This window comes from Drosophila albomicans, chromosome 2R (assembly GCF_009650485.2).
Source record: "Drosophila albomicans strain 15112-1751.03 chromosome 2R, ASM965048v2, whole genome shotgun sequence".
Taxonomy (NCBI): domain Eukaryota; kingdom Metazoa; phylum Arthropoda; class Insecta; order Diptera; family Drosophilidae; genus Drosophila; species Drosophila albomicans.
In genome coordinates this window covers 7,035,538-7,058,659 of record NC_047631.2, presented here as the reverse complement: position 1 = coordinate 7,058,659, position 23,122 = coordinate 7,035,538, and the positions used below count along the sequence as shown (strand labels likewise).

At 38.2% G+C, this 23,122-nt stretch overlaps 1 protein-coding gene across 1 annotated transcript; it reads right to left on the bottom strand.

Moving 5' to 3' along the window:
• Positions 1–2,555: 2,555 nt before the first annotated feature.
• On the bottom strand, positions 2,556–22,245 carry LOC117574097 (filaggrin). Its single transcript, XM_034257738.2, has 14 exons — positions 21,738–22,245; positions 20,363–20,453; positions 10,389–10,828; positions 10,177–10,289; positions 9,948–10,116; positions 6,693–7,069; positions 5,461–6,628; positions 4,539–5,390; positions 4,329–4,472; positions 4,083–4,263; positions 3,903–4,019; positions 3,717–3,840; positions 2,987–3,141; positions 2,556–2,919 (listed from the first exon to the last, which is right to left on the bottom strand). Exons 1-14 carry the CDS (start codon positions 21,755–21,757, stop codon positions 2,695–2,697), a joined length of 4,176 nt encoding a protein of 1,391 aa, XP_034113629.2. The 5' UTR covers positions 21,758–22,245; the 3' UTR covers positions 2,556–2,694.
• Between the last annotated feature and the right edge of the window lie 877 nt (positions 22,246–23,122).

Below are 23,122 nucleotides of genomic sequence, written 5' to 3'. Positions count from 1 at the left end.
CTTTGAGATGATGGATTACTTTTGATTTTGGGCAATGCGTATGCGATAAAATATACAGAATAAATGCGCCTAATTGTTGTTATTGTTATTTACTCGCTACCTGAGTCCAAATATTGTTTTCAGGTCGTCGTTATATCTTTTTAGATATCTCCGTTTAGTGGGTGCGCTCTTCAAAATCACAGTTAGCATGCAATATATATTCGAATGGGGGAAATAATATCAATTTAAGAAGTTGCCTATGATATGAACATGTTTATCGAAAAAGTGGTTTTAGTTGAAATAAACGCAGGTAATAATTTAATATTTTCATTTAATATATGTCACTTGTCTTTCGAATTCTATTTTAAGAAATATGTCTTCACACATTACGGGCAATTGCAAAAACGATAAGCTTCTAGTTCCAATAAATAATAAAAGTGAATAGGCTTGTTAAGCAATAAAAGTACACAGTATAACTATATAAAGCAAAATGATTCTATTACAATCAAAATGGGGGTATTTCTCTGTTCCCCATTTCGGGGAACAATACTCAGACTTGATGATTCAAATTAACAATCAACGCATTTGGCCATTAGATAAAAAACATATATGTGAAATCGCATGTATTCATGCTCATAAATAAATGTATATTGAAATTGTTGGCATTTGGGCTTATAAGCATGATAATTTCATTGTCGAATACTTAACGTTATGAATGAATGTGCGAACGTCAACGATAATATTTTTCAATGATATCGAAACTAAATAATTCCCAAATAAATTCACAAACCGACAACTAAGAAGTGTCTTAAGTTGTTTAAAATTCTAGCACATTAAGCTAGGTACTGCGATCAAATTTTGAATATTATCAATATTTGAAGGTTTCAACAATTTTTGACACTTTTGCTAAGTTCAAATGGACTTGTATAACTTTCACATAACTCGTTTGTATTTCATGCAAAGATGAAATTCTACGCATTTGAGAAAATTCGATTCGATTTTGCACACGTTTCCATTTTCGGATTTTCCAATCGCATGAATCACAATTAATATTTAATGTGATTATGGGCATTGAATGGTATGACAATCGTTGCCTTCAAGATTGCTGCATATACAAGCCCCAAAACTGTACTTAAACAAATTACCAAATAATGAACCTTGATAACGAAACCGAAAAAGAATAACGAAAATTGTAAATTGTATCGAATCGAATGAAAATGGAATTCGACAAAAAGCCGAATAAACATTGGGGCATGATAAATGCACTCCGATTCGGAGAATGGATCGTTGTCGGTGTCCCAAATAGTTGGCAAATAAATGATAATGGTTTGTCAGAGTGTGGCTTAAGATCGTCAAGTGACACTAAATTATTAGCAATTATCAGAGACGAACGGTTCGTAACGACTTTAAAATTGGGCATACATTCGCAGTCCAATAATAATGTTCAAAAAAGAAGAGCTCCTTCAATTTATTAGGTGTCTCAATTTTGAGCCGGGCCAAATGTTTGATAAGAACCTTCAAAAATACGATTCTTGATAGACAGGCTATGATAATTGACTTGTTTTTGGGGGCTTTGACGATCGTCGGGGAAAAGGAAAGTACCCAATACATCAAAGTTCAATCATTAATGTTAAGAAATTAATATTTTGGCTCTTTATTTATATAACTTTATTCATTCTCATGCTCCGTATCTCTCGATCTTTAATTTTCATCGTGTTTTACATACATACGTACATATTTATATATGTTCAATTGGGGGTTTTCCAATCTGATTCTATATATATCTTTGCTGGTTCTTACAGTTTGTTATCATAATATTAATTAATATGTGTAAATCTGTATACTAGTTAATTAAATTGTTGCGCAGCTTTCGAATTTATCAATAAATTAATTGTGTTATCTTTTCTTTAATGCAAACGAATAAATATATTTTTGTTTTTTCTTTTTATTATATATAGCACTAAATTTCTGCATGTAATTTATAAGCAGTTTTATTTCATAATTTTCATCCAATTATTGCATTCGCTTTTGCTTACAGTACATTTATTTATATTTAATATGTATATTTTTGTATTAATTTAAATATTTATATGCTTCACATGTTGTTCAAGGTTTCATTGATTTGAGAGTTACTTTGAGTTTGAGTATTTTGCTTTTTGTTTCCTGCGTGAAATTCCATAAAATGAAACGCGAAATAAATAAATTAAACTACAATTTCACACATAACTAGGCATGCACACATTAAGTTTACATTTAACAGTTTTCTCTTGATTTCGCTCTCTATTTGTGTTCGATTAAAGTTTTTTGGTTTTTTTGGTTTGAAAAGCACTACGCGTTACAATGCTGACAATTCTGAGTATTTGTTGCTGTTTTTCTTGTTGTTGTTGTTGTAAATGTGCGACCTAAGTATACCCAAAATATAGATTGAATCATTTCATAGCAGTTTGTAGCAGTTAGTAAGAAAATTCGAGTAGCAAAATTATTATAAGTAGTTAAATTTAGGAGTTAGTTAGGAGCTGTGTTTGATACTCAATTGGCATTTCATTTTCATTGCTTCATTTAAGGTCAAGTTGAAGTTTCAAGTTGCATAGGTAAGTATGTAATTAAGTTAGGATAGGTTAATAACGTTTACATATATGTGTTTGTAGGGATTTTCTCATCTTTTGTATTTTTGGTTAGTTTCCTTTACACCTAAGCGCTGCAGCTGTCAAAGCTCTAAACCAGATTGGCCACATGTGCTGTGTCCATGTGCTGTATCAAGACGTGTATAAAGGACATCTCTTTGCGTGCATTCTCCAGTATCACCTTGGGATCATCTGAAGTGCAGCGTAAACAATTTGGCGCGAATACCATGGCCAGATTCGATGAATCCATTTTTGTGCAGCTAACAACCTCTGGATTCGAGAATTGTTGCAGAAAGTGTATTAAATACGTTAGGACCTGTTGAAGAATTTTAATAATTTAATTTTTTTTAATTCAAATGTTTTTAAATGTTTTCTCTACTCACCAGTTGATTAATTTGGGGCAACTTATTAACTATTTCTTTGGCTTTGTCGGGATCCTCAGTGTTCACGCAATCCTCGTAATAATCATCGGGTATAAGCGGATCGTACAGTTCGCGATACCATAACTTAAGTAGACTAGCGGGCGCATGGGCATCAACTGAGAAAGAAAAACAGTTTTAGTAAATGAAAATATTAAAATTCGATAAACAAATTCTGTTTGCTGGTTGCAAGAATTCAACGATTCCCACATAAACTGACTGATTCGTCCTATAGTTGAGTATGATTTTGATTTTTGTTTTTCGTAGTTTAAATTGGAGCCCTAATATTAGATTTACACGTTATCGTAGTAGGCTTTCATTACTAAACCTTCCTTCTGTTACTGACCTTGATTCTTCGAAGCTATTAACCTAATAAGTTTTGCTGTCCCGGTCAGAACCACTAGAAATTATCTTCCTCTTTTTATTCCACGTAAATCTACTAACAATGTTTGTCATAATCCCTTCAGTATTCTGTGAGAATTACAATAATCTTAATACTTTTCTTGTGTCCATTAGTATACTATTATTAGTTTATGTCTTTAGTTGTCCAATGTCTTATTAATTGCTCTCGGTTCCCGATTAATGCATGCTGTTCAAACATTTTATTTTGTTTCGTCCGCGTGTTAACAAGCCTATGCTTGAGTTTCGCTTTGCAACTTGATGCTCCACAGAAATGAGCTACCAAGCGACTTACCCATTGTGTTCTTATAATCAGGAACATCCCACCGATCCAAGCGATTCTTCATGCAATTGACTTCATCCACATCGGCGGACACACGAAAAATTCCCTCCGTTTGCTTGCCATTGAGCAATAGTACCTGACAATGTGTTGAAATTGATTATAGAAATGATGCCTCGACCAAATCTGGACATAACTCACATGCTCCGAAAGCGTGGTTTGTATCCAGGGCAGCTTTCGGAATGGAAACTTGTCCTTTTGCAAATCCATCACTTCCGGCAATGTATTGCCGAACATGCTGTTGCGCAGAATTTGTTGCTAAAAAGTGTGAAAAGGAATGTGTTTATTTAAAGTGCTTGCATTTCAACTGCCTCAACTTACCCGCGCCTGCTCCACTTCATCCTCGGTGGGCTTCTTGGCCAAACGACGTCCACTGCTGCCAATGCGATCCAAGCGACGACAGCACACAGTTGCATAATGTGAGATCTGCACGTGAATGGGCCACTTGCACACCTCCAAGAAGCCGGTAGCAAACGAGGGATCACGATGCCGATTCACATAGCTGTTGAAGTATAGCAAAAGGTTAATATACAGCTGTGAAAACAATTTGTATCGAGCTTATCTTACTTAAGCAGCGTGGGTTGAAACGTTGGCGAGGGCGGCACAAAAGACAGACAAATGGCCATCAGCTCCCAGCCGCGTATCAACGATTCGCGCTTGGGATTCTCCGTGGTCTGGCGACACAGCTGCACGTACAGCTCATCCCGTAATCTGCGATAGCAAAAAGAAAAGAGAAACTCGTTAGTAAAAGATTGCGATTCATTAACTACTGCTTACTGTTGTTGTGGTAGGGATGCTGTGATTATGTCTATGGCCACCGAATTGAGATTCATGCCAACGCGCGCCTTGCGATCTCCCATGTAGATTTGCACCAACTTGAACAACTCAATGGCCGTCTTCTTGTCCGCTTTGTCACGCGACAATGCCAACATGGGCCGACCAATGGCCTCCGCCGTCCAGCTGAGCATGTCACGCACAGAGGCCTTCTTGCGGAAGATGCCCTTCGAATGGAGATTCATATTGTCGGCGGCAAACTTCTCGATATCACATTCCTTCATGCAGGCCAGCATTGGAGCGCCAGGTGCACGCTCGCTGGGCGGAAAGATCTGCTGGATGGTGGGTTTAAGTGATGGCGGTGCCAGCTTATGATTGCCACCACGGCTGAGGCTGCTGATGACAGCCGACTGGGCTGCATGGGCCGATGGTAGTTGCGGTAGATGCGGCGCCAGCTGCTGCTGCTGCTGATTGGCATCTTCTTTGGTTAACTGACCGGCGACTAGACGTGAGATTTGACGATTGGGCGAGGGCAATGTCTGCGATTGCTTTTGCTTGGCACTGGACGCATCGTTCGGATCCAAATGCAATTGCTGCTGATGCGGTGGCGCCACCGGCGGCGGCCCCAAGCCATGCCCGTGACCATGCCCATGGCTGGCAAACGGATACGAGGGCGTATTCGAATACAGCTGCTGATTGTGCTGGTTGTACTGATGGCCCTGGCCCACAGACGACGATGGACTGTGCGAGACGGTGTCGTAGTATGAGATCTGATAGCGTGGCTTTGGCTTTGGCGCCGCAGCTGGTTCCGTGTTGCCACCAATGCCCTCCAGCACAGCCTCCACGTTATCGGAACTGGCCGAAAGAGAGAGAAACAAACAATTAGCTGAAGCTCTAAAGTTGACATCTATAGTATTTCACTTACATATCTTCGCGTCCAGCTGGATCGTAGGGTGGATACTGATAAGCATAGTAGGAGACGCTGTCGCCCATGTTAGCATAGTCATCGATCATGCCATAGTTGTGCTCCAAGTAACCGCCATGGGTATCAGAGCCGCCATCCGAGTCCTCGTTGTCCGGCTCATGGCCCGACAGCGAATGCTCCGACTGACTATCCGAGTGATACGAGTCCGAGTCACCACCGCCCTCGCCATCGCCATAATCGTAGCGATTGAATAGCTTCGCCTGCTCAAGAATGTAGTGCTTGAGCTTTGTCAGATGCGGCATCTCCTGGCCACAGTTGCTGTACAATGGCGAAATGTTGCCATTGTCGTACTCCACATCGCTGTTGTCCGGCTGCAAGTGCTGCTGATAATGATGTGACGACGACGTGTTCTTGGAGCGACGCGAATCACGCTTCTCCCCACTGCCGCTTTGGAGTGGATAATAGCCACGTTTGTCCAGACTCGAGCTGGCGCTGTGCCTCAACGACCCCTGTCCAGGATAGTGATGCGATTGCGAGCGATTCGCTGTGGAGTTGTTGGACTTCTGACGTCGCGCTGCCGAATCGTTGGAGCCACGCGACGAATGCGTTAGCATGCCCAGATTGTCGGAGCCAGCACTGGGCGAGATGGGTGCCCCCTTGCTCAACGACATGCGTTCCAGGCTGAGCAGATCCAGCGCCGAATTGGGCGCCTCATCGAGCCGATGTGAATGCTGCAGCTGCAGCTGTGGCGGCGGATTCGTGGCGCTCGTCTTGGCCTGTCGGGAACTCTTCGTCTGCGGACTAATCGGACTCTGCGGACTGGAGTCGCTCGAGTGCTTCTTGTGGCCACTGCTGCCACTTCCAGCTGTGCTGGTTGCCGTGTTGCTGCCACTGGCCCCACCGCCCCCACTGCCATGTCCCTTGGCATTCGTGGTGTGGCGGCGTCGCGACTGCGGAGTATTCTCCACAGACTTGAAGTACTTCTCATGCATTGAATCATCGCTGGCCGCTCCACCGCCTCCTCCTCCGCCGCTGCCAGCCGCTGTGCTGCCATTCGCCTCGGCGCTGCTCTTGCGATATGATTTGCTGTGATGTCCTGCGGCGGCAGGATTAATCGACGAGGACATGAAGCTGCCAGAGCGCGCTAGCGACACTTTGTACTCGCGATCTGCAAGCGCAAGTAAATCGATTGAAAATCATATTTAAAAGGAATATATTCAAGCTTTCATTACCTGCCATAACTGCACCAAAGGATTTGCCCGAACCTGCCACACTTCCTCCTCCACCTGTCGAACGCTGTGCGTTGCGTTGTTGTTGTTGCTGATGCTGCTGTTGTTGTTGCTGTTGTGCGTAGTTGTATTGACGATCGGCATCGGGGGAGATTTTCTTCTTCTGCGCCTGCGGCGTATGTATCGAATGCGTGGGAGAGGCAATATCGGATGACTTGGAGGAGCAATAGCCCTGCATGTGGCTGGGCAGAAGCTGATGATCAAAGTACTTATTGCTGCTGCTGCTGTCACCGATCACACTACCACCAACATAGGATGAGGACGAGGACGAGCCATGCGGTAAATTATGCGAGCTTGTGCTTTCTTGCAACATTTCAAAGCTGATGTCGTAAAGATACGGCGCGAGATAGCGAGAGAAGAGAAACACAGGGGACCACAAGTGCGGGGGAGAAACAGATGAGATTTTTTAATGCGAGATGTTTCTACTCCATGTGTGTGTGTGGGTGTGTAAGTGAAAGCCATAAAAGCGTGTGTATGTGTGTGTGTAAAAATGTGTTGCAATTGAGACCTATCGAAAGTGGATTCCCCAAAGACTTAAATGTAACATTGCACTTAAGCGTATCTAAAACTAGCTGAAACAATCTGCTTGAGAAGCATGACACAAATTTGTTATAAATTCGGCACATTATTATTAAATTATCAATTCACTATTATGCAACTAACAAGAAAATAATGAAGCGATTTCCTAGGAAACATATTTATGTTTGATATTTTCAACCAAGTCACAAAATTGAGAAATATGCAGTTACTAAATCGCGAAAATTATTAGAATGATAATTTTAGTTACTTCGTTAGAAAAATCTATCAAGTCTAAGATCAATTAGAGTTTTTAAATGTTACTTTATTACTATTGATGCTATATAAATCATTCCTAATGAAACTGTATATGAGTCTGATATATTAAGTTGTTTGGTAATGACATACCGGTTTTTACATTCAAATTTCGCGCTTCTCTTGTGAAGTCAAATATAATCGTATCTGGCAATGTTATATATCGTTTGAAAGGTATTGGCATTTCCTTTAAAATGACATATAGTTTGTTTACATAAACTTCCACGTTAAAAAATTACAATCGATTGAAATGGAGTTCCCAAACGCAGAAACTCGGGCAATTTTGAAATTTTATTTCGCACAGGGAAAAACTGCTGCGGAATCTCGCAGACAGGTTATTGCTGTCTTAGGAGATAACAAACTTTCGATTCAAACCGCTGAACAGTGGTTTAGGCGATTTCGAAGTGCCAATTTTGATACCGAAACACCCACGTCTTCCGGACGACCAGTGACCGTTGATACGGATAAAATCATGGAAATAGTGGATCGAGATCGTCATGTGACTATTAGAACCATCGCAGAGGAGCTGCAACTAAGCACGGAAACCGTCCATAGGCATTTAAAGTCGAAAAATTTAACAAAAAAGCTCGATGTATGGGTGCCTCATAAGTTATCCCAAAAAAAACTTTTTTGACCGTGTATCAATCTGCGAATCTTTGTTGCACCGTAATAAACTCGACTCATTTCTGGATCGGTTAGTCACTCGTGATGAAAAATGGATCACATATGACAACATAAAGCGTAAAAGATCCTGGTCGAAGCACGGTGGCAAAGCCAGGACTGACGGCTCAACAGCTGTTGCTGAGTGTATGGTGGGATATCAGAAAAATTATCCATTATGAAGGGTTGCCCTATGGCCAAACCATCAATTCTGACCTCTACTGTGAACAACTGGAGCGATTGAAGATTGCACTTGAACAGAAGCGGGCAGCCATGGTGAATCGTAAGGGCGTTGTGTTCCATCATGACAACGCCAGGCCCCATACATCTTTGGTGACGCGTCACATGCTACGGGAGCTTGGTTGGGAAGTGTTAATGCATCCACCTTATAGTCCGGACATTGCCCCAAGCGATTACCATCTGCTTTTGGCCATGCAAAATTTTTTCGATGGACAAAAATTGAGTTCAAGGGAGTATTGTGAAAATCGAATAGCCGAGTTTTTTGCCAGTAGGGACAAGGGCTTCTTTAGGAGAGGTATATACAAGTTACCATCAAAATGGCAGAAAATCATCGAAGAGAACGGTACATATAGCACCTAAATCGGACAATGCTTACTATTTTAAAATCGTCGTCAAAAATCAATAAAAAACCGGTATGTCATTACCAAACAACCTAATATGTAGCAAAGATAGAACAAGTTTAAAGCACTTATGTATATGGATTTATATTATCTATAATCCTACAAACAGTATTCTCTCTCTCTCTCTCTCTCTCTCTCTCTAAATAAATATGAAGCTACTTGGAAAGTTCATTACAAATAAATAAATTGCTTAACAACCAAAACAATTTAGAAAGCAACAGTCGAGTGTGCTCGACAGTGAGATACCCGCTACGTATTTTTAAATAAAAGGAAGACAGTGCAGTATAATTCTTAAAGAACGGAATATTTGGTATATTAATGAAGCACTACATTCGAAATATACCATAGTTGCCGAAATATACCAGATTCTCAGCTAAATCAGCGAAAACCCGATTGCAGTAGGCGTAATTTGCCATACAGAAGTGTTTCATAAATAGCTTCTACAATTTTTATCCGATCGCAATCAAATTCTCAGGAATCATGAATACTCTAGTTATTATTGCATATACAAAGCATCAAAGTTAGACTTGTTATTCGATTTTTTCTAATTTGTTGATTGATTGAAAGAAACTTGATCTTCTTGCATACATTACAAGTGCTGTCTAAAATTATAACTCTATCTTTTATAGTCTCTAAGATCTACGTGTTCATACGGACAGACAGACAGACGGACATGGCTATATAGTCTCGGCTGTTGACACTGATCAAGAATAGGAGAATCCCTCTTCTGCCTGTTAAATACATATCCTACACGCACAAAATTATAATACACTTCTACCCAATGGGTAGCTGGTATAAAAATAACATTCTACGTTCTTAATTTAGCATGATGTCATTATGACTTTTGCATGGTTTCTGTTATCTACATTAATGCTAAATCCCACATGAAACTAAGATTAATTTTATACCCACATCAAGCATAGAATATTTACCCTACACACTGAGTTTCTACATTAATGCAAAGCCAGTTGCTACTCTTATAAAATATTGCACATACGCAGTGTAGTGCAAGCTCAAAAAAAACAACCCCACCCCTCTAATATCCTTCTGCGATAGTTGAACTTACGCTCCATTATCCTTGCCAGAGCGTTGCTGCTTCTGCAACGAGCCCAGACGCAGTCCATCATTGGGCAAGGCGGCGCCATTGGACGCATCGTTGAAGCGTCGATAGCCGTGGGCGCTGGAGAGACTTGAGTCGCTTGACTTGCCCGACTCCTTGTAGTGATTGCACGAGTCTGTAAAGTACGTTAGAATGAGTCACAATGACGTCAGCTGCTGCTACTTCTTCTGCTAACCTTGCGAACGTCGAGAGCCATAGCCTTGTTGTTGTTGCTGCTGTTGCTGCTGCTGCTGCTGGGGCAGTGATTGTTGCATGTCCATTGAACGGGATGAGTCACCAGTGCCGACGCTGTACAACAACGAACAACGAAAAGAAAAGATGCCCAAGTGTAAAGTAAATAAATAATGCTGAATTTTAAACAAAGAGCAAGTGCTTTGCTTTGCTTACCGAAAACTTTGTCGGCTTCGTGGACTAGAGATCATTTCGTTGCCAGTGACGGAGCTGCTGAGTTTCTCCTCCGAGCTGGCCACTGTGCCATTGCCGCCACTTGCCCGCTGGCCACGCCCCTTCTTATTGGCCGCCGACATGGGCGAAGATTGTTGTTGCAATTGCTGTTGCTGCTGCTGCTGCTGTTGTTGTTGCTGTTGGTGTTGGGGATGCTTTTGCAGCGATGACGATTGCTTCTGGGGCGTCGTCTGTTCCCGCCGCTCACTGGGATCGGTGTTCTGTTTGAGCGTCTGCAGCTTGGCCAGCGGAATAATATCACACTTGCTCGGCCGATGCCACACGGTCTTCTGTGTAGCCGCATTGTAGTAATAGAAGCGTTGCGTATTTGTATCAAACAGTTCCCACCACTGCGATGAGTCGGTGCGCTTAATTGGCACATCCTGTAACGAGAGCGAAAAATGGAACCGAATCCAAACGAATCATGAGCAAATCACATCACATAAATGCGTTTATCAACTCTCAGCTCTCAAAGTGTGTGTGTGTGTGTGTGGGAGGTGTCATAAATAATTATGTGTGTGTGGAACGTGTTGAAATTGTCATGTGTTTGCATTACTTCAACGCAATCACATAATTGCAATAATTCATTTATTATTAGATGGTAACATTGCCTAATGAATATGGAGCAGACTCCAATTATACACTTTTTTATTTAAATACCAAAATCAATTGACTCATATTTTAAAACGTATTTCTACTAATTATGATTAAATTCATCAACGTCAAGCTTAAGATATCATTCTCCATAACTGCACATTTCATGTTGCAATAAGTTTTTATTAATAACTATTATCCATGGAATCATAAATTAATCACAATTTTAATATATCAGAAGATTCTTGATTTGGAGTCTTAATTGTTTGTTTCTAATTCTTATTCGTTTCTAAAGTGTTTCTTTTTAAAACAAGTAAGAAAGTTAAAGTCGAGTGTGCTCGACTGTGAGATACCCGTTACCCATTTGTAATAAAGGCAAAATATTGCGGTATTATTTTCAAAATATACCAAAATACTTAAAACATACCAACTGCTATGTTTGGTATATCGATATAATACACCATTCAAAATATACCATAAACGGCACAATATACCAGATTGTCAGCCAAAGCAACTAAGACCCCTAGTAAGTAGGAGTTTTTGCCCATACAAAGGTATTTCTTTAATAACTTCCACAATTTTTATCTGACCGCAACCAAATTTTCAGGAGTCATAACTACCAGAGTTATTATTGTATGTACCAAAATTTGGAACTCTAGACTTATTACGATTGTTATTCGATTTTTTTTTATTGTCGGGGGCGGAAGTGGGCGTGGCAAAAATTTGAAAAAAAAACTTGATTTGCGTGCAAACATAACAAATGCTGTCGAAAGAAATTATAGCTCTATCTCTTATAGTCTCTGAGATCTAGGTGTTCATACGGACAGACGGACATGGCTAGATCGTCTCCTTCTACATGTTACATACATTTCCTGCCGGCATAAAGTTATAATACCCTTCTACCCTATGGGTAGCGGGTATAAAAATGTTGCTCTATATATTATAGTCTCTAAGACTACGGACAGAATTATTTGTATTGTCTTTATCAAATTACCTACGTAAAAAACGTAATAATAATGTCATCCCTCAGTAAATTATTTCAAAATAATTTCGAATTCATGGAAATGAGCGCAATACAATGCTCAGTCAATATTATGATATGCCAACTTCAGCATCAGCACAAAGTTAATTACACTTTCAAAGATTTTTCTGCAGATCAAATATCTCCTGTTCACTTTAATTGTCTCTTTAAAATGTAAACATTATATTTTGCAGCAGCGCCACGTGATAATTTTTCGTGTTTATTTACATTTTGGAATTTAAAAATGCTCTCGATAATCAAGGAAGTCTTGTTTGTTAATAATAAATAATTTATTATATGACATGTTTTGAATGTTGTAGTATATCGATATACCAAATATAGTATTTTTTCGATATATAGATATTATTTATTATTATATATTTTATTATTATTGTCAAAAAGTATATTTTTTATATTCTTGCTTGTTAATTGCAATTAATTAATTATATAACATATTTTGAATGTTATAGTATATCGATATACCAAATACAATATTTTTTCTATATTTTATTATTATTGTCAAAAAGTATATTTTTTAAATTCTTGCTTGTTAATTGCAATTAATTAATTATATAACATATTTTGTTGTTATAGTTATCGATATGAAGTATAGTTTTGATCGTCTTGGTATATTTTGTTATTATCATGAAGTATATTTTGATCGTCTTGGTTTTTTATTATTATTATTTTTTATTCCATCTCTTTGAGACTTCGACAGCTTTCACTGTCAGATTTGCCAGCGATTACATTTTGGCTTTACATTGAGGGCTACTTTGTTTTGTTGTGTTTGGCTTAATCAGCATATTTGGCCCAGAAATCAGCTTCATCTGTTGGTTTATTGGGGTACTGTGTTGCAGTTGGAGGTCATAATCGTTTCATCATCTCTGAAAAGTGCTTGACAAAACTCGAGTTTACTTTTGCCCGGGCTCTCGGACACAGACACAGACACGGACACGGACGCGGGCCCAACATTCAGCTTCCAGCTGCATGCGCGTGTTCTTAATTCAGCAGCCTCGTCGTTGTTGCAACAGCAGCAGTAACAGCAGCAGCCTCGTTATCTCTTTTCTTTTTGCGGAACTCTGCCTGCAGCCTCTCTCTGTCTGTCACGTGGCGCAGAGTCAGGGTTATTTAAACGCTGACCTTGAACTTTTGCTGCAGCTGCGCCCAGGCAACAACACTCCCTCACTCTCCGACTCCCCGCTCCCCACTTGCCGCACTCGCCACTCGCTCAATGTGGCAACTGTGACGACGGACCGAGACAGGCCCTGACCCAGGCTGCTTTTCTATTTTGCCTCTCTTTTAATCTGTGACATTGTTGTTGTTGCTGTTTGTGGTCTGATAACGTTAACAATACAACCCAGTCCGCCCACACCCCGCTGTAGCTGTAGCGAGAAGCGTTACACATGCAACTACGTTGAAAGCTTTCAGCTCGGCTGCTTTTCATTTCTGGTTTTCATTTCCATTTCCATTTCGAGCTTCAACTGCGTCGCAAGTTGCATAATTTGTGGGCGCACCCAGAGCGTTGATTGGGACAAGGCTGCAAGCAGCGGCAGCGCCAACGTCGCATCATCATGGTTACGCTTTTTGCATTGTTGCGTTTCCCACTGACAGTCTGCCAGCAAAAGCGTCAGTCAGTCATTCATCCATTGAGCCGGACAGTCAGATAGACAGCATTTTCACAATAAATGGGCCTATTTCGCTCAGAGGCCTTCCACTTTAATGTCTCCCTCTCTCTCTCTCTCGCTCTCCACGTGCTCCCCTTTTTGTGCACTGCAGCAGCGCGTGCCACATGCTCCAAAGCGAAGAAGCCACATCAAAAGTAACACAAGCGAGCGCTGTGAATGCATCCCAACGAATCATGAATACACTTTCGATTATTAAATATGAAGCTAAATGTGTTATCGATAGCTACTATCATCACTATCGAAACTTATTATAGTAATCATTTCATTTAATTGAATAAACTTGTTCTTATCATTGATTGCTATCATTGCTAATTCAATTGCATTCTAATGTAAGTACTTTTTCTTATCGATTACTATCGTTGTTAATAGAATTAATATATATTACAATGAGCTTTACATTACAGTACAACTATTACAAACTAATTACTTATTATTTGAATTATTTGAGCATATGAAATAGAGGTGGATAACTATCGATGACTCTATAAACAGTATCGATTGCACACTATCTATAGCTCTTCATCGCTAAAATGAAACACAATGAATACTATCGTTATACTATCGATTCGTTATACTTGTCTTCTCCAAATATATTTCACCTTTTTTAAGTAATATGCTATTCAACCTTAATTACCTTAATGAAAAGTGGGCAATGCCCACTCTTCGATTAGAGTATAATAAATAAATGTATCGACTGATGGCAATGTCTCCATACTCTGCTTCTTCTTCTTCTCCTTCTGACACGTCCGCATTTCGGCCTTGTGCGATATTCTGAATATTTTGTAATTATGGAAAAGCAAGAACAACAAAAACAACAACAACTACGAGAGCAACAATAATAGAAACAATGAGGCTACATCTTTATCTCATTGATGGAATTTGTGCTGCCTCCATTTATGAAAATGAAATTAGAGCAGCGCACATTGGCTGAATATTTGAGGAAAATCTGTCAAATACTAATATATATATATACGGATTATATTTATATGATGTTCAGGAATAACATTCAAAAAAAAACTGACAAATATTTATAATTATTACTCATGCAAATACACAACATATGTGACTATGTTATGAATGTATTATATTCATGAGTCAAAGTCAAAGACCGACAAACAAGAGATATTAAAATCTGGAGGCATTAACATTTGACGGACGAAGCTCTTTGATGAGATTTCTGAAGATATTTGAATTATTTCAAAAATGTAAATCATTTGTTAAACTCTGCCGCAATTAATTATACTCTGATGTTTATTATTTTCACTAGAATTTTTTTAAAACATTATCATTAAGTTGTTTTTAGGTTTACTTATTATATTTGAAAAGTATTTCCTGATTGTAGCATTAAATATCAGATCTGGAACAGTGTGCAATGCAAGCGCAACATTTCGTAAAGCTTTACTAAGTTGAAGACTATTTTTAGAGCTTCGATTTATGAGTGAAGCATAAATACAAATTGCTCAAATTCCATTACTCCATTGTACACTTCATGGCTTATGGATAAAGCTTTCGTGGCAATTATAAATTCATCAAATTGGTTATTACGAATCTCATTTTTTCTCTTGTTCGCATTTTAGTGCTTATAGAAAAACAATTTGGCTTTTAATCAGTGGAAAATATAGGTCGAACGCTTTGGCAAGAGCCAGAGACAGAGCCAAAGCTAAAGCACGAGGCACGCACAATTCTAATCAGTGAACGGGGCCGCTTTCATATCAGACAGTGACTGCTCAGTGCCTATTGCCGAGGTCAGTGATGGACCCTCCTCCCATTCCCCTCCATAACATATACATATGTATATGTACATCTGTGAATCATATTCACAGCCAGACGGAAAGCAAACTAAATGAAATGTTCATCAACAGTTTGCTGCTCTTTTTGTTTAATGCTCAATTTTATAAATTAGGTCATCATCGATATTAAACAATGGCAGAAAGAAACACAGCACGAGAATAAGCAGAAATAACTCTGGACGATAGCATCTGACTACGACAACTTTAAGAATTTAAATGTGTAAACTGTTGGGGCATTAAACTTGAAGGAATTTCCAACTATTTTGATAAAGCTGATATCTCTTTGCATAAGAAAAGCTATTAGATAACAAAAATTAAGATTAAGGAAGATAAATGATTTTCTTATTTTGCTCTAAAATTAATTGAAGGCAAAACTAAAATTAACTTCACGATGACAATTGTTTCTAATTCCAAATTTATGCTCGTAAATTAATTTCTAAATCATTGCAAATTGAAAATGATTTCCTTTTACGTGGTTTGTTATCTATTGATCGACAGAAACTAATAAATAATAGTATATTTTATACATATAAAACCCACACAACTTCGAATCACACAACGCATAAACATTGGTAAATCTCACGCTGAGTTCGAACTATTTTTAGAAGGGCACCTGACGGCGGTCGAACAAACTTATCCAATACATTTTTTAATTGCCTTAGTTTGTTAATGAATTAAATTAATGAATCAATGGCGCGTGCACTGTTGACCAACGTATTTTTATCGTAGCTGAAGCTGAAGCTATATATAGAATCTAAATTTGTTCAAATCCCTGTGGATCATGCGGACTAATAGTGAAATCATCAGCTTTACATAAGTATTTAATAGAGCCATATATCAACCGAGTTTCTTAAGACCCCCATATATTGAGTTTCATTGTGGCGTAAGATCTCGCCACATATGAAACCAATTCGTTGACTTAGAACTCGAAATTGAGATCTGTTGCAAGAACCATTTATCGAATTTGAATGACAAATGGCTTTTCTTTGTTCGTCAATTCTTTCGGGGAAACTTTCATTATGATGTTGAGGAACATCGGAATAATTGTTAATTAATATGCATTCAACAAGTCATAAAAATTTCCTGTAACTGATTTATTACAAAGACTGCTAAAACTACCTGTAATAACCGAAATCCATTAGCGTTATTTATAAAAGTCTAATTGCCATTGTAATTGCCAATCAATTTATGCAGTCCATGCAACAACCGAATCAACTTCATGAGGCACATAACCCACTTTAGCATAAAACAGGAAGCTTCGGCGCCCCAAAACGGCAATGGCGATAACTAAGCAAAGTCAAAAATAAAAGTAAAAACAAATTTGAAATTTTTTGACGATTGCGTAGCACGGCCCCGAACCACAGTCATATACACACATCACTCCACCACCATCCTCAACACACCAAATACCAAATACCAAGTACCATATACCATATAGCAAAACCACCCCATTTGCTGGGGTATCCAAAAGCACCAAAAGCCTTTTAGCGTCGCCGGCTTTGGTGGCCATTGGATCGGATCGCTTTGGCGGACGCACGTAAATATTATCGCCGCCTCCTTCTCTCCTCGGGCAAGTTTTGTAACACTAAACGAGCGTGTGGGCAACTTTTCTGTGTTGTTTTTTTTCTGTGTGTGTGTTTCTTTTCTTAACCGGAAGTTTTACAAAAGCAAATGAGCAAAAAGTATGAAAAAAGCAACACAGCAAACGAACATTTGAAGGGGAAGTCAGCCAAGAGTGATAATAAAAAGTTTAAAGATAAGTAAATAAGTTAAACATGCCTGCAACATACCCTAGAATATTTTTCCATATTTTAAATTTTAATCAATCATGTTAAAAATTAAATTTTTTATCCACACTCGAAAAATCATCAACAATATATATCAAATAAAAATACAAGAATTAATAATGTAAATACAATTCTCCAATATTTAAAATAAACTACATTAATCAATTTTATTAAAAGTGTTATAAAGGCCAACGGAGGTTTTCTGACACATTGCACATAATATTTAAAATCGCATATAATAATATTGAAACTAAAATTTATTAAAACTTTAAAATTCATTACAATAAACGAATGAAACCCAAAGTCAATTGACTTCCTTAGCCAAAATCGAAAATAAAATAACAATTTGAATAAAATAAATACCCTTTTTTATTTGCAACAGAGGGTATAACAAATAGACAGTGGACTCAACTTGCTATGCATAAATTTCAAATCACGTACAATGAACGCAGCAATTGTTGTTGCCTTTGTCATCACTGTTGTTGTTGTTGCCGCTGACGCTGCTGGTGACACCAAAAAAGAGCAGCGGCAACAGCAGCAACTTGAAGAAAAGAGAAAAAGAAGCACTGCAGCAACAATTAAAACGTCGACGTCATTAAAACAAAAGGCGGAGAGAGCAAAAAAAAGTTTTGTTGCTAATTTATAATGCCAGTTTGTTGGTGGGCGTGCAAAGAGAGAGTAAAGAGAGTTCCAGATAGTTTATCTGTGTGTGTGTGCGTATTGTATTGCTTTTGTTTTAGTGACTCCGCACGTTGTGCTGCATAAAATGAATAGATTATGTTGTGCAGCTAAAAGGATTCTTCATTCACTTCCTCATAGCAACTCGACAGCAACTGCAGCGACATCTGCGTCGGCGCCGACATCGCTGCTGCAGCCGTCGAATTTAGGGCATGTGTTAGAGCTACGCTCTCTGCAGTGCCAGACATAAAGGTTATAGACATTTAGACATAAGCCTGGGTACCAAGTACGAATAGAATATTACTTTACAACTGTTTACAACTCACTATGCGCTAATCAATATACAAAATATAAAAATTGTACATCATATTTTACCTATTACGTAAAGCATATTAACAAGTAGTTTAAATCTGCTGAATCAAATTCGTAGTGTATTTAAAGTTGCGACTTGCATAAACAACGCTTCATTGGGTGCTCACTTCCTGCAAAGCCACGCGGTCACTCAATAAGGGAGAAGTGTGGGCTATGACTCAAAAGAGAGCGAGAGTGACAAAACCCGAAATAACTGGCAAGCACAGACACGCACACACCTCCGCATCTGCAACTTGAACACGCACACGATCGCATGCAAAGAGAGCGCATATAGCAGGCTTCACAGTGTGACTGCTATGACGTACATACATACATATGCATGTGTATGCATATACATATGTAGCTGAGAAAAGGGTCGCAATAAATCACAGCATGAAATGGACAATAACAGCCAAGTCGACTTGAGCGAGGGCAAGCGCCGTGTTCTCTTCTTTGCTCTGCGCAATAAGGCGCTGCATGGCATGCCAACCTTTTCATTAAGGACACACGCAAACAGTGAAACGAGGACGCAGTCGAGGACGTTGCAGGGCAACAACAAAATCAATGAAATTTTCACTACTTCCGTTACCGTCAAAGGGAAACTAAGAACAAAAACAACAACAACAACATGAAAGCAGTGCACAAAAACCAGAATGAGCGTTTTTTATATGCAGCAGGATGCAGGATTTATTCGTGCCGTGCTGCGCTCTGTTTTTGTTTGTGTTTGAGCTTTTGCTGGCCAGCCATGAAAGGAGTCTAAAGTTATTAGCCTGCGACACCTTTTGCTCTTGCCGCATTAGCCAAACACATAGCACTTGCCACATGCGACGAGGTGAAAGGACAAAGCAGCCAAAGACGCAATGCAAACAACTCACGGCAACATAATGACATGTCCTTATGTCCTTAAGCATACTTGTAAGTATGTGTTAAAAAAGCAAAAGTTGAGTTTACTTTAAGAACAGTCCTCATTTTTTAAAGTTTACTTTTTAACCTCAAATTATAAAATATTAAATTTGTACATTTTTGTTATTTCATTTTAATTGAATATGGCGAAATATAATAATAATAATATAATGATAATGGTTAATTAAGAACAGGTTTCAAAACTTTGTCACTACTTTGACGAATTCAGTTAATAAAATAATCAGTGTTCTTTTTTAATTTTAAATTGTTAACTTCAAAAATATAAAAATTCATTTATTACCTCAATTACAAAACTGGATAACTATTCTATTAATTAAACTATTATATTAATTATAATTTGTAAATGCATTTATTGCTTTTTTTCAAGGAAATACTCCAAAAGCATATTTCATATATTATTATTCAGTTATTAAATGTGAATTATAATTTAATGATAATTCAATGCAATCCGCAAATAGTTTTTTTTTGCCTTCACCCTTATATAAAATTATTGCCCTGTGATGATACCAACAAAAGTTTCGCAAAAAAAAAACGCCACAATTTTTTAAATACAATTAATTAACATTGTTCACGCCGTTGATGAACTGGGTCAAACAATTTTCATTTATCTACATAGTATATATTCGCATGTAGACAAGTTGTAAATTTGCAAAACAAGTGACCCATGTCAATTAAGTAAAGAATACGTCGATGCCGAATGCTAAATACCCTTGTTTTTGTTAAAAAAGTTCCATGCTAAAGAATTCTCTAAATTTGCAACAATTTATTAAATAAGAAGTCTAATGTTTGCGCTTTTTAATCGAATTTGAATATCTTCACAATACTCTTGCGTGTATTTATTTAATGTGTTTGTAATGTGGGCAAAGTATATACTAGTATACTCTATTTAAGTACAGAGTACCATATAAAAGACTGATAAAACAAATGAGTTCGTTAGCCTCCAAAACACTATCAAAAAAAAAGAAAAACAACTGGCATTTGCCAATTAGCGTTCGTTTTATATATTTGTTTGTATGTTTGAGCGAGTAAATAATTAAATTAATTATTGAATGTTATCTCTAAGACAGATCATCAGCTCTTCACTTACTTCGGGTGGATCCCAGACACACTCGCCAGTTGTTAGATTGGCATACATGTGCTCCTTGGTGCGCGGCTCGATAATTTCCACCCATTCTATTCTGTAAGGCAGAATAAAAGAGAGAGAGAGAAAGGGAGAGAGATAAAGATTCAGAAATAGAGAATGAGTAAGAGAAAACGCGTAACATAAATAAAGATATTAAAATGCAAGATGCGAGTGCTGTTGCTATTTTAAAGTTAAAAGGCATCTCTGGAATGCTGCAGCACACGCAACCAACACATACACATATATTTATGAGAAACAACAACAACAATTCCAACTTATCATCATTAGCATTAGCTTAAAGAACTTAAAGAATTGGCGCACAAACAGACGACGCATTTCATTCAATGTTTCATTCATTCAATCATTAATGCACCGTACACAAACACACACAAAAAAAAAAACAAAAATAAGCTGCAAAAAACGCCCCAAAATAAAAATACCACCCACAAAAAAATACCACCCAAATTGCCTTGTGCGTGAGTCGTCGCCTTGCTTGAGTGTGTGCGTGTGCGTGCGAGAATTTGCATTTGTATTTGTATGCGTAGTTGGTTTTCCCCCATTAATTACATGCCTTGGACTCTTTTCTCTGCTTACGCACACACATGCACACACTGGTGTATATTTTGTCAAACATTTTCCGGTTTTTCCTTATTCGACGAAGCTGCAGTTCAGAACGCCGCGCTGTCCTTACACACACACACCAGCAAGCATACATATATAGACGACGGGCGCGTTCTCTCGCTCTCTCTGTTGCTCTCACTCTCTTCGCATGAGTATTTGAACGGCCGCGGGGCCAAACAAAAACGACGCTTGTTGCCGCGCCTTGCAAGAAAATCGATTTTGCAGGCCAGTTAAGTTGTGCTTAAAAACAACGAAATGCATAAATTTGCAAACCAACTAGAATTAAATTAAGCTACAGAGAGAGAAATGCACACACAACAGGAGCAACCCACACGCACACAAGCGCAACGCACTCACACGCATACGCTTACACAGACAGCTGCGACTGGTGTTCGTCTTCGCCTGGGCTCGCCTTAAAGGGGAGGGGCTCTTGCTCTACTCTCCCCTCAGTTGCATTGCGTACAAAATTTTCGCACTTCCCCCCACACACACACATAGACTCTCACTCACACACAAACGCATACAGTCGCATGCTTTGTTTTAACGCAATGTATTAAGCAAAACAAATTACAATGCGCCTTGTTGTTGTTGCTATTTTAGTTGATTGCTTCTTTCTTAACAACAAATTGTTTACACATTTCGACATTTAACTTAGCATGCTGCTGTTGTTGTTGTTGTTGTTGCTCACAGTGCTCTAGTATAGTGTAACGGCACACACCTTTCACAACTTGAACTCATTTTTTCTACGCTTTATTACGCTGGCCCCGCTTTGGCTTTGGCTGCTTCTGCTGTCGTCGTTGTCTCCTTTTGCTATTTCTGCAGCTGCTGCTTCTTCTTCTTATTTGTCGCTTCTTCACTACTTGCACCCCACAAAACTCGCGCACCAAAAAAAACACGAACGAACAACAACTTAATATTTTCCACTACTACTACTACAATACACTTTTTTTCGATTCGGGGGCTGGCACAACGAAATGCAATTTTTCTTTTTCAATTGATTTTTTCTCCCACTCGCACTGCTCTTTTTCACTTCGCTTTTGCCACAGACGCGTGGTCAATACTTTCACATTTATGATATAATTTACAGGCCATATTTTCGCTTTGCTTTCCGCTTGCACAAATGCATTTTCTTTTTAAATATTTATGTGCTCGTCGTGTTTATTAATACAAAAATAAATCATCCGCTTTGCATTCACACGCCGCCGACGCTGTTAACGAACTGTAAACGTCAGCTGTTGCCGATTGGGAGGACAATCGATAAGCATGGGCAATCGCCGTTAGCAGTAACATAGCTTTAACATAACTTTTAAACTAACAGAGTGAAACAGATGTTTGCTTTGCTATAAGATATTTATCGATAACCAAATAGTTTCCTTGATTAAGTTTTTAAATTTTCCAATTGGCTTCAATATAGCTATTCTCCATTTGTTCACGTAGAAAAACATTTGATGCTCCAATTAAATTAACGTTTCTGCTTAATTTTCCTCTTTATCGTCATTTCGTGTGATTTAAACACTTTAAGGCTGTTAATTAGCTGTTATGTTCGAAAGAGATTTTAAAATCAATGTGACCAATATCTCCCTTTTACTAGCGATAAATTTAAACGTATATCAATTTGGTCCCTTGCAACCGTTATTTTAAAACAAACACAGAAACCATTTATTTATTTTACGTTCATCAAATTTTATTGAAATTTTGCGAGTTAATACAAAAACGAAAACTGAAATTATTGCAATTAACATTAAAAACGCCCACTCACCATTATAATGCCATTGAAAAAGATTTGTTTAATACTATGGTTAACTGATTTTTACAATTACTATAAGAGTGTCTCGGTTTTTGTCTACAAAAATGTAAAATAATAGTCACATTTAAAATTGCACAATTCTAGACAAATCTAGACAATGATGTTAGAGTATGACGTACATATTGTTGGAAAATTTGTCATGCATAAAATGTTTTTGATTTTTTATTTTTATGTTTTGTTTTTTTTATTTTTTATTTTGTTGAAATCGGCTCTTGTAATAATTTGGAATAATTATGCTTTTATATGCTTGAAATTTTATTGCATTTTATATAATTAAATATATATAACGTACATCT

Coding starts and splice junctions, on each gene's coding strand:
- LOC117574097 (XM_034257738.2), bottom strand. CDS start 21,757: ATGAGTTCAAGTTGTGAAAG. Junction 7,070..9,947: donor TCTGGCAAGGATAATGGAGC/GTAAGTTCAACT, acceptor TTACGACATCAG/CTTTGAAATGTTGCAAGAAA. Junction 4,473..4,538: donor GCATCCCTACCACAACAACA/GTAAGCAGTAGT, acceptor TTGCTATCGCAG/ATTACGGGATGAGCTGTACG.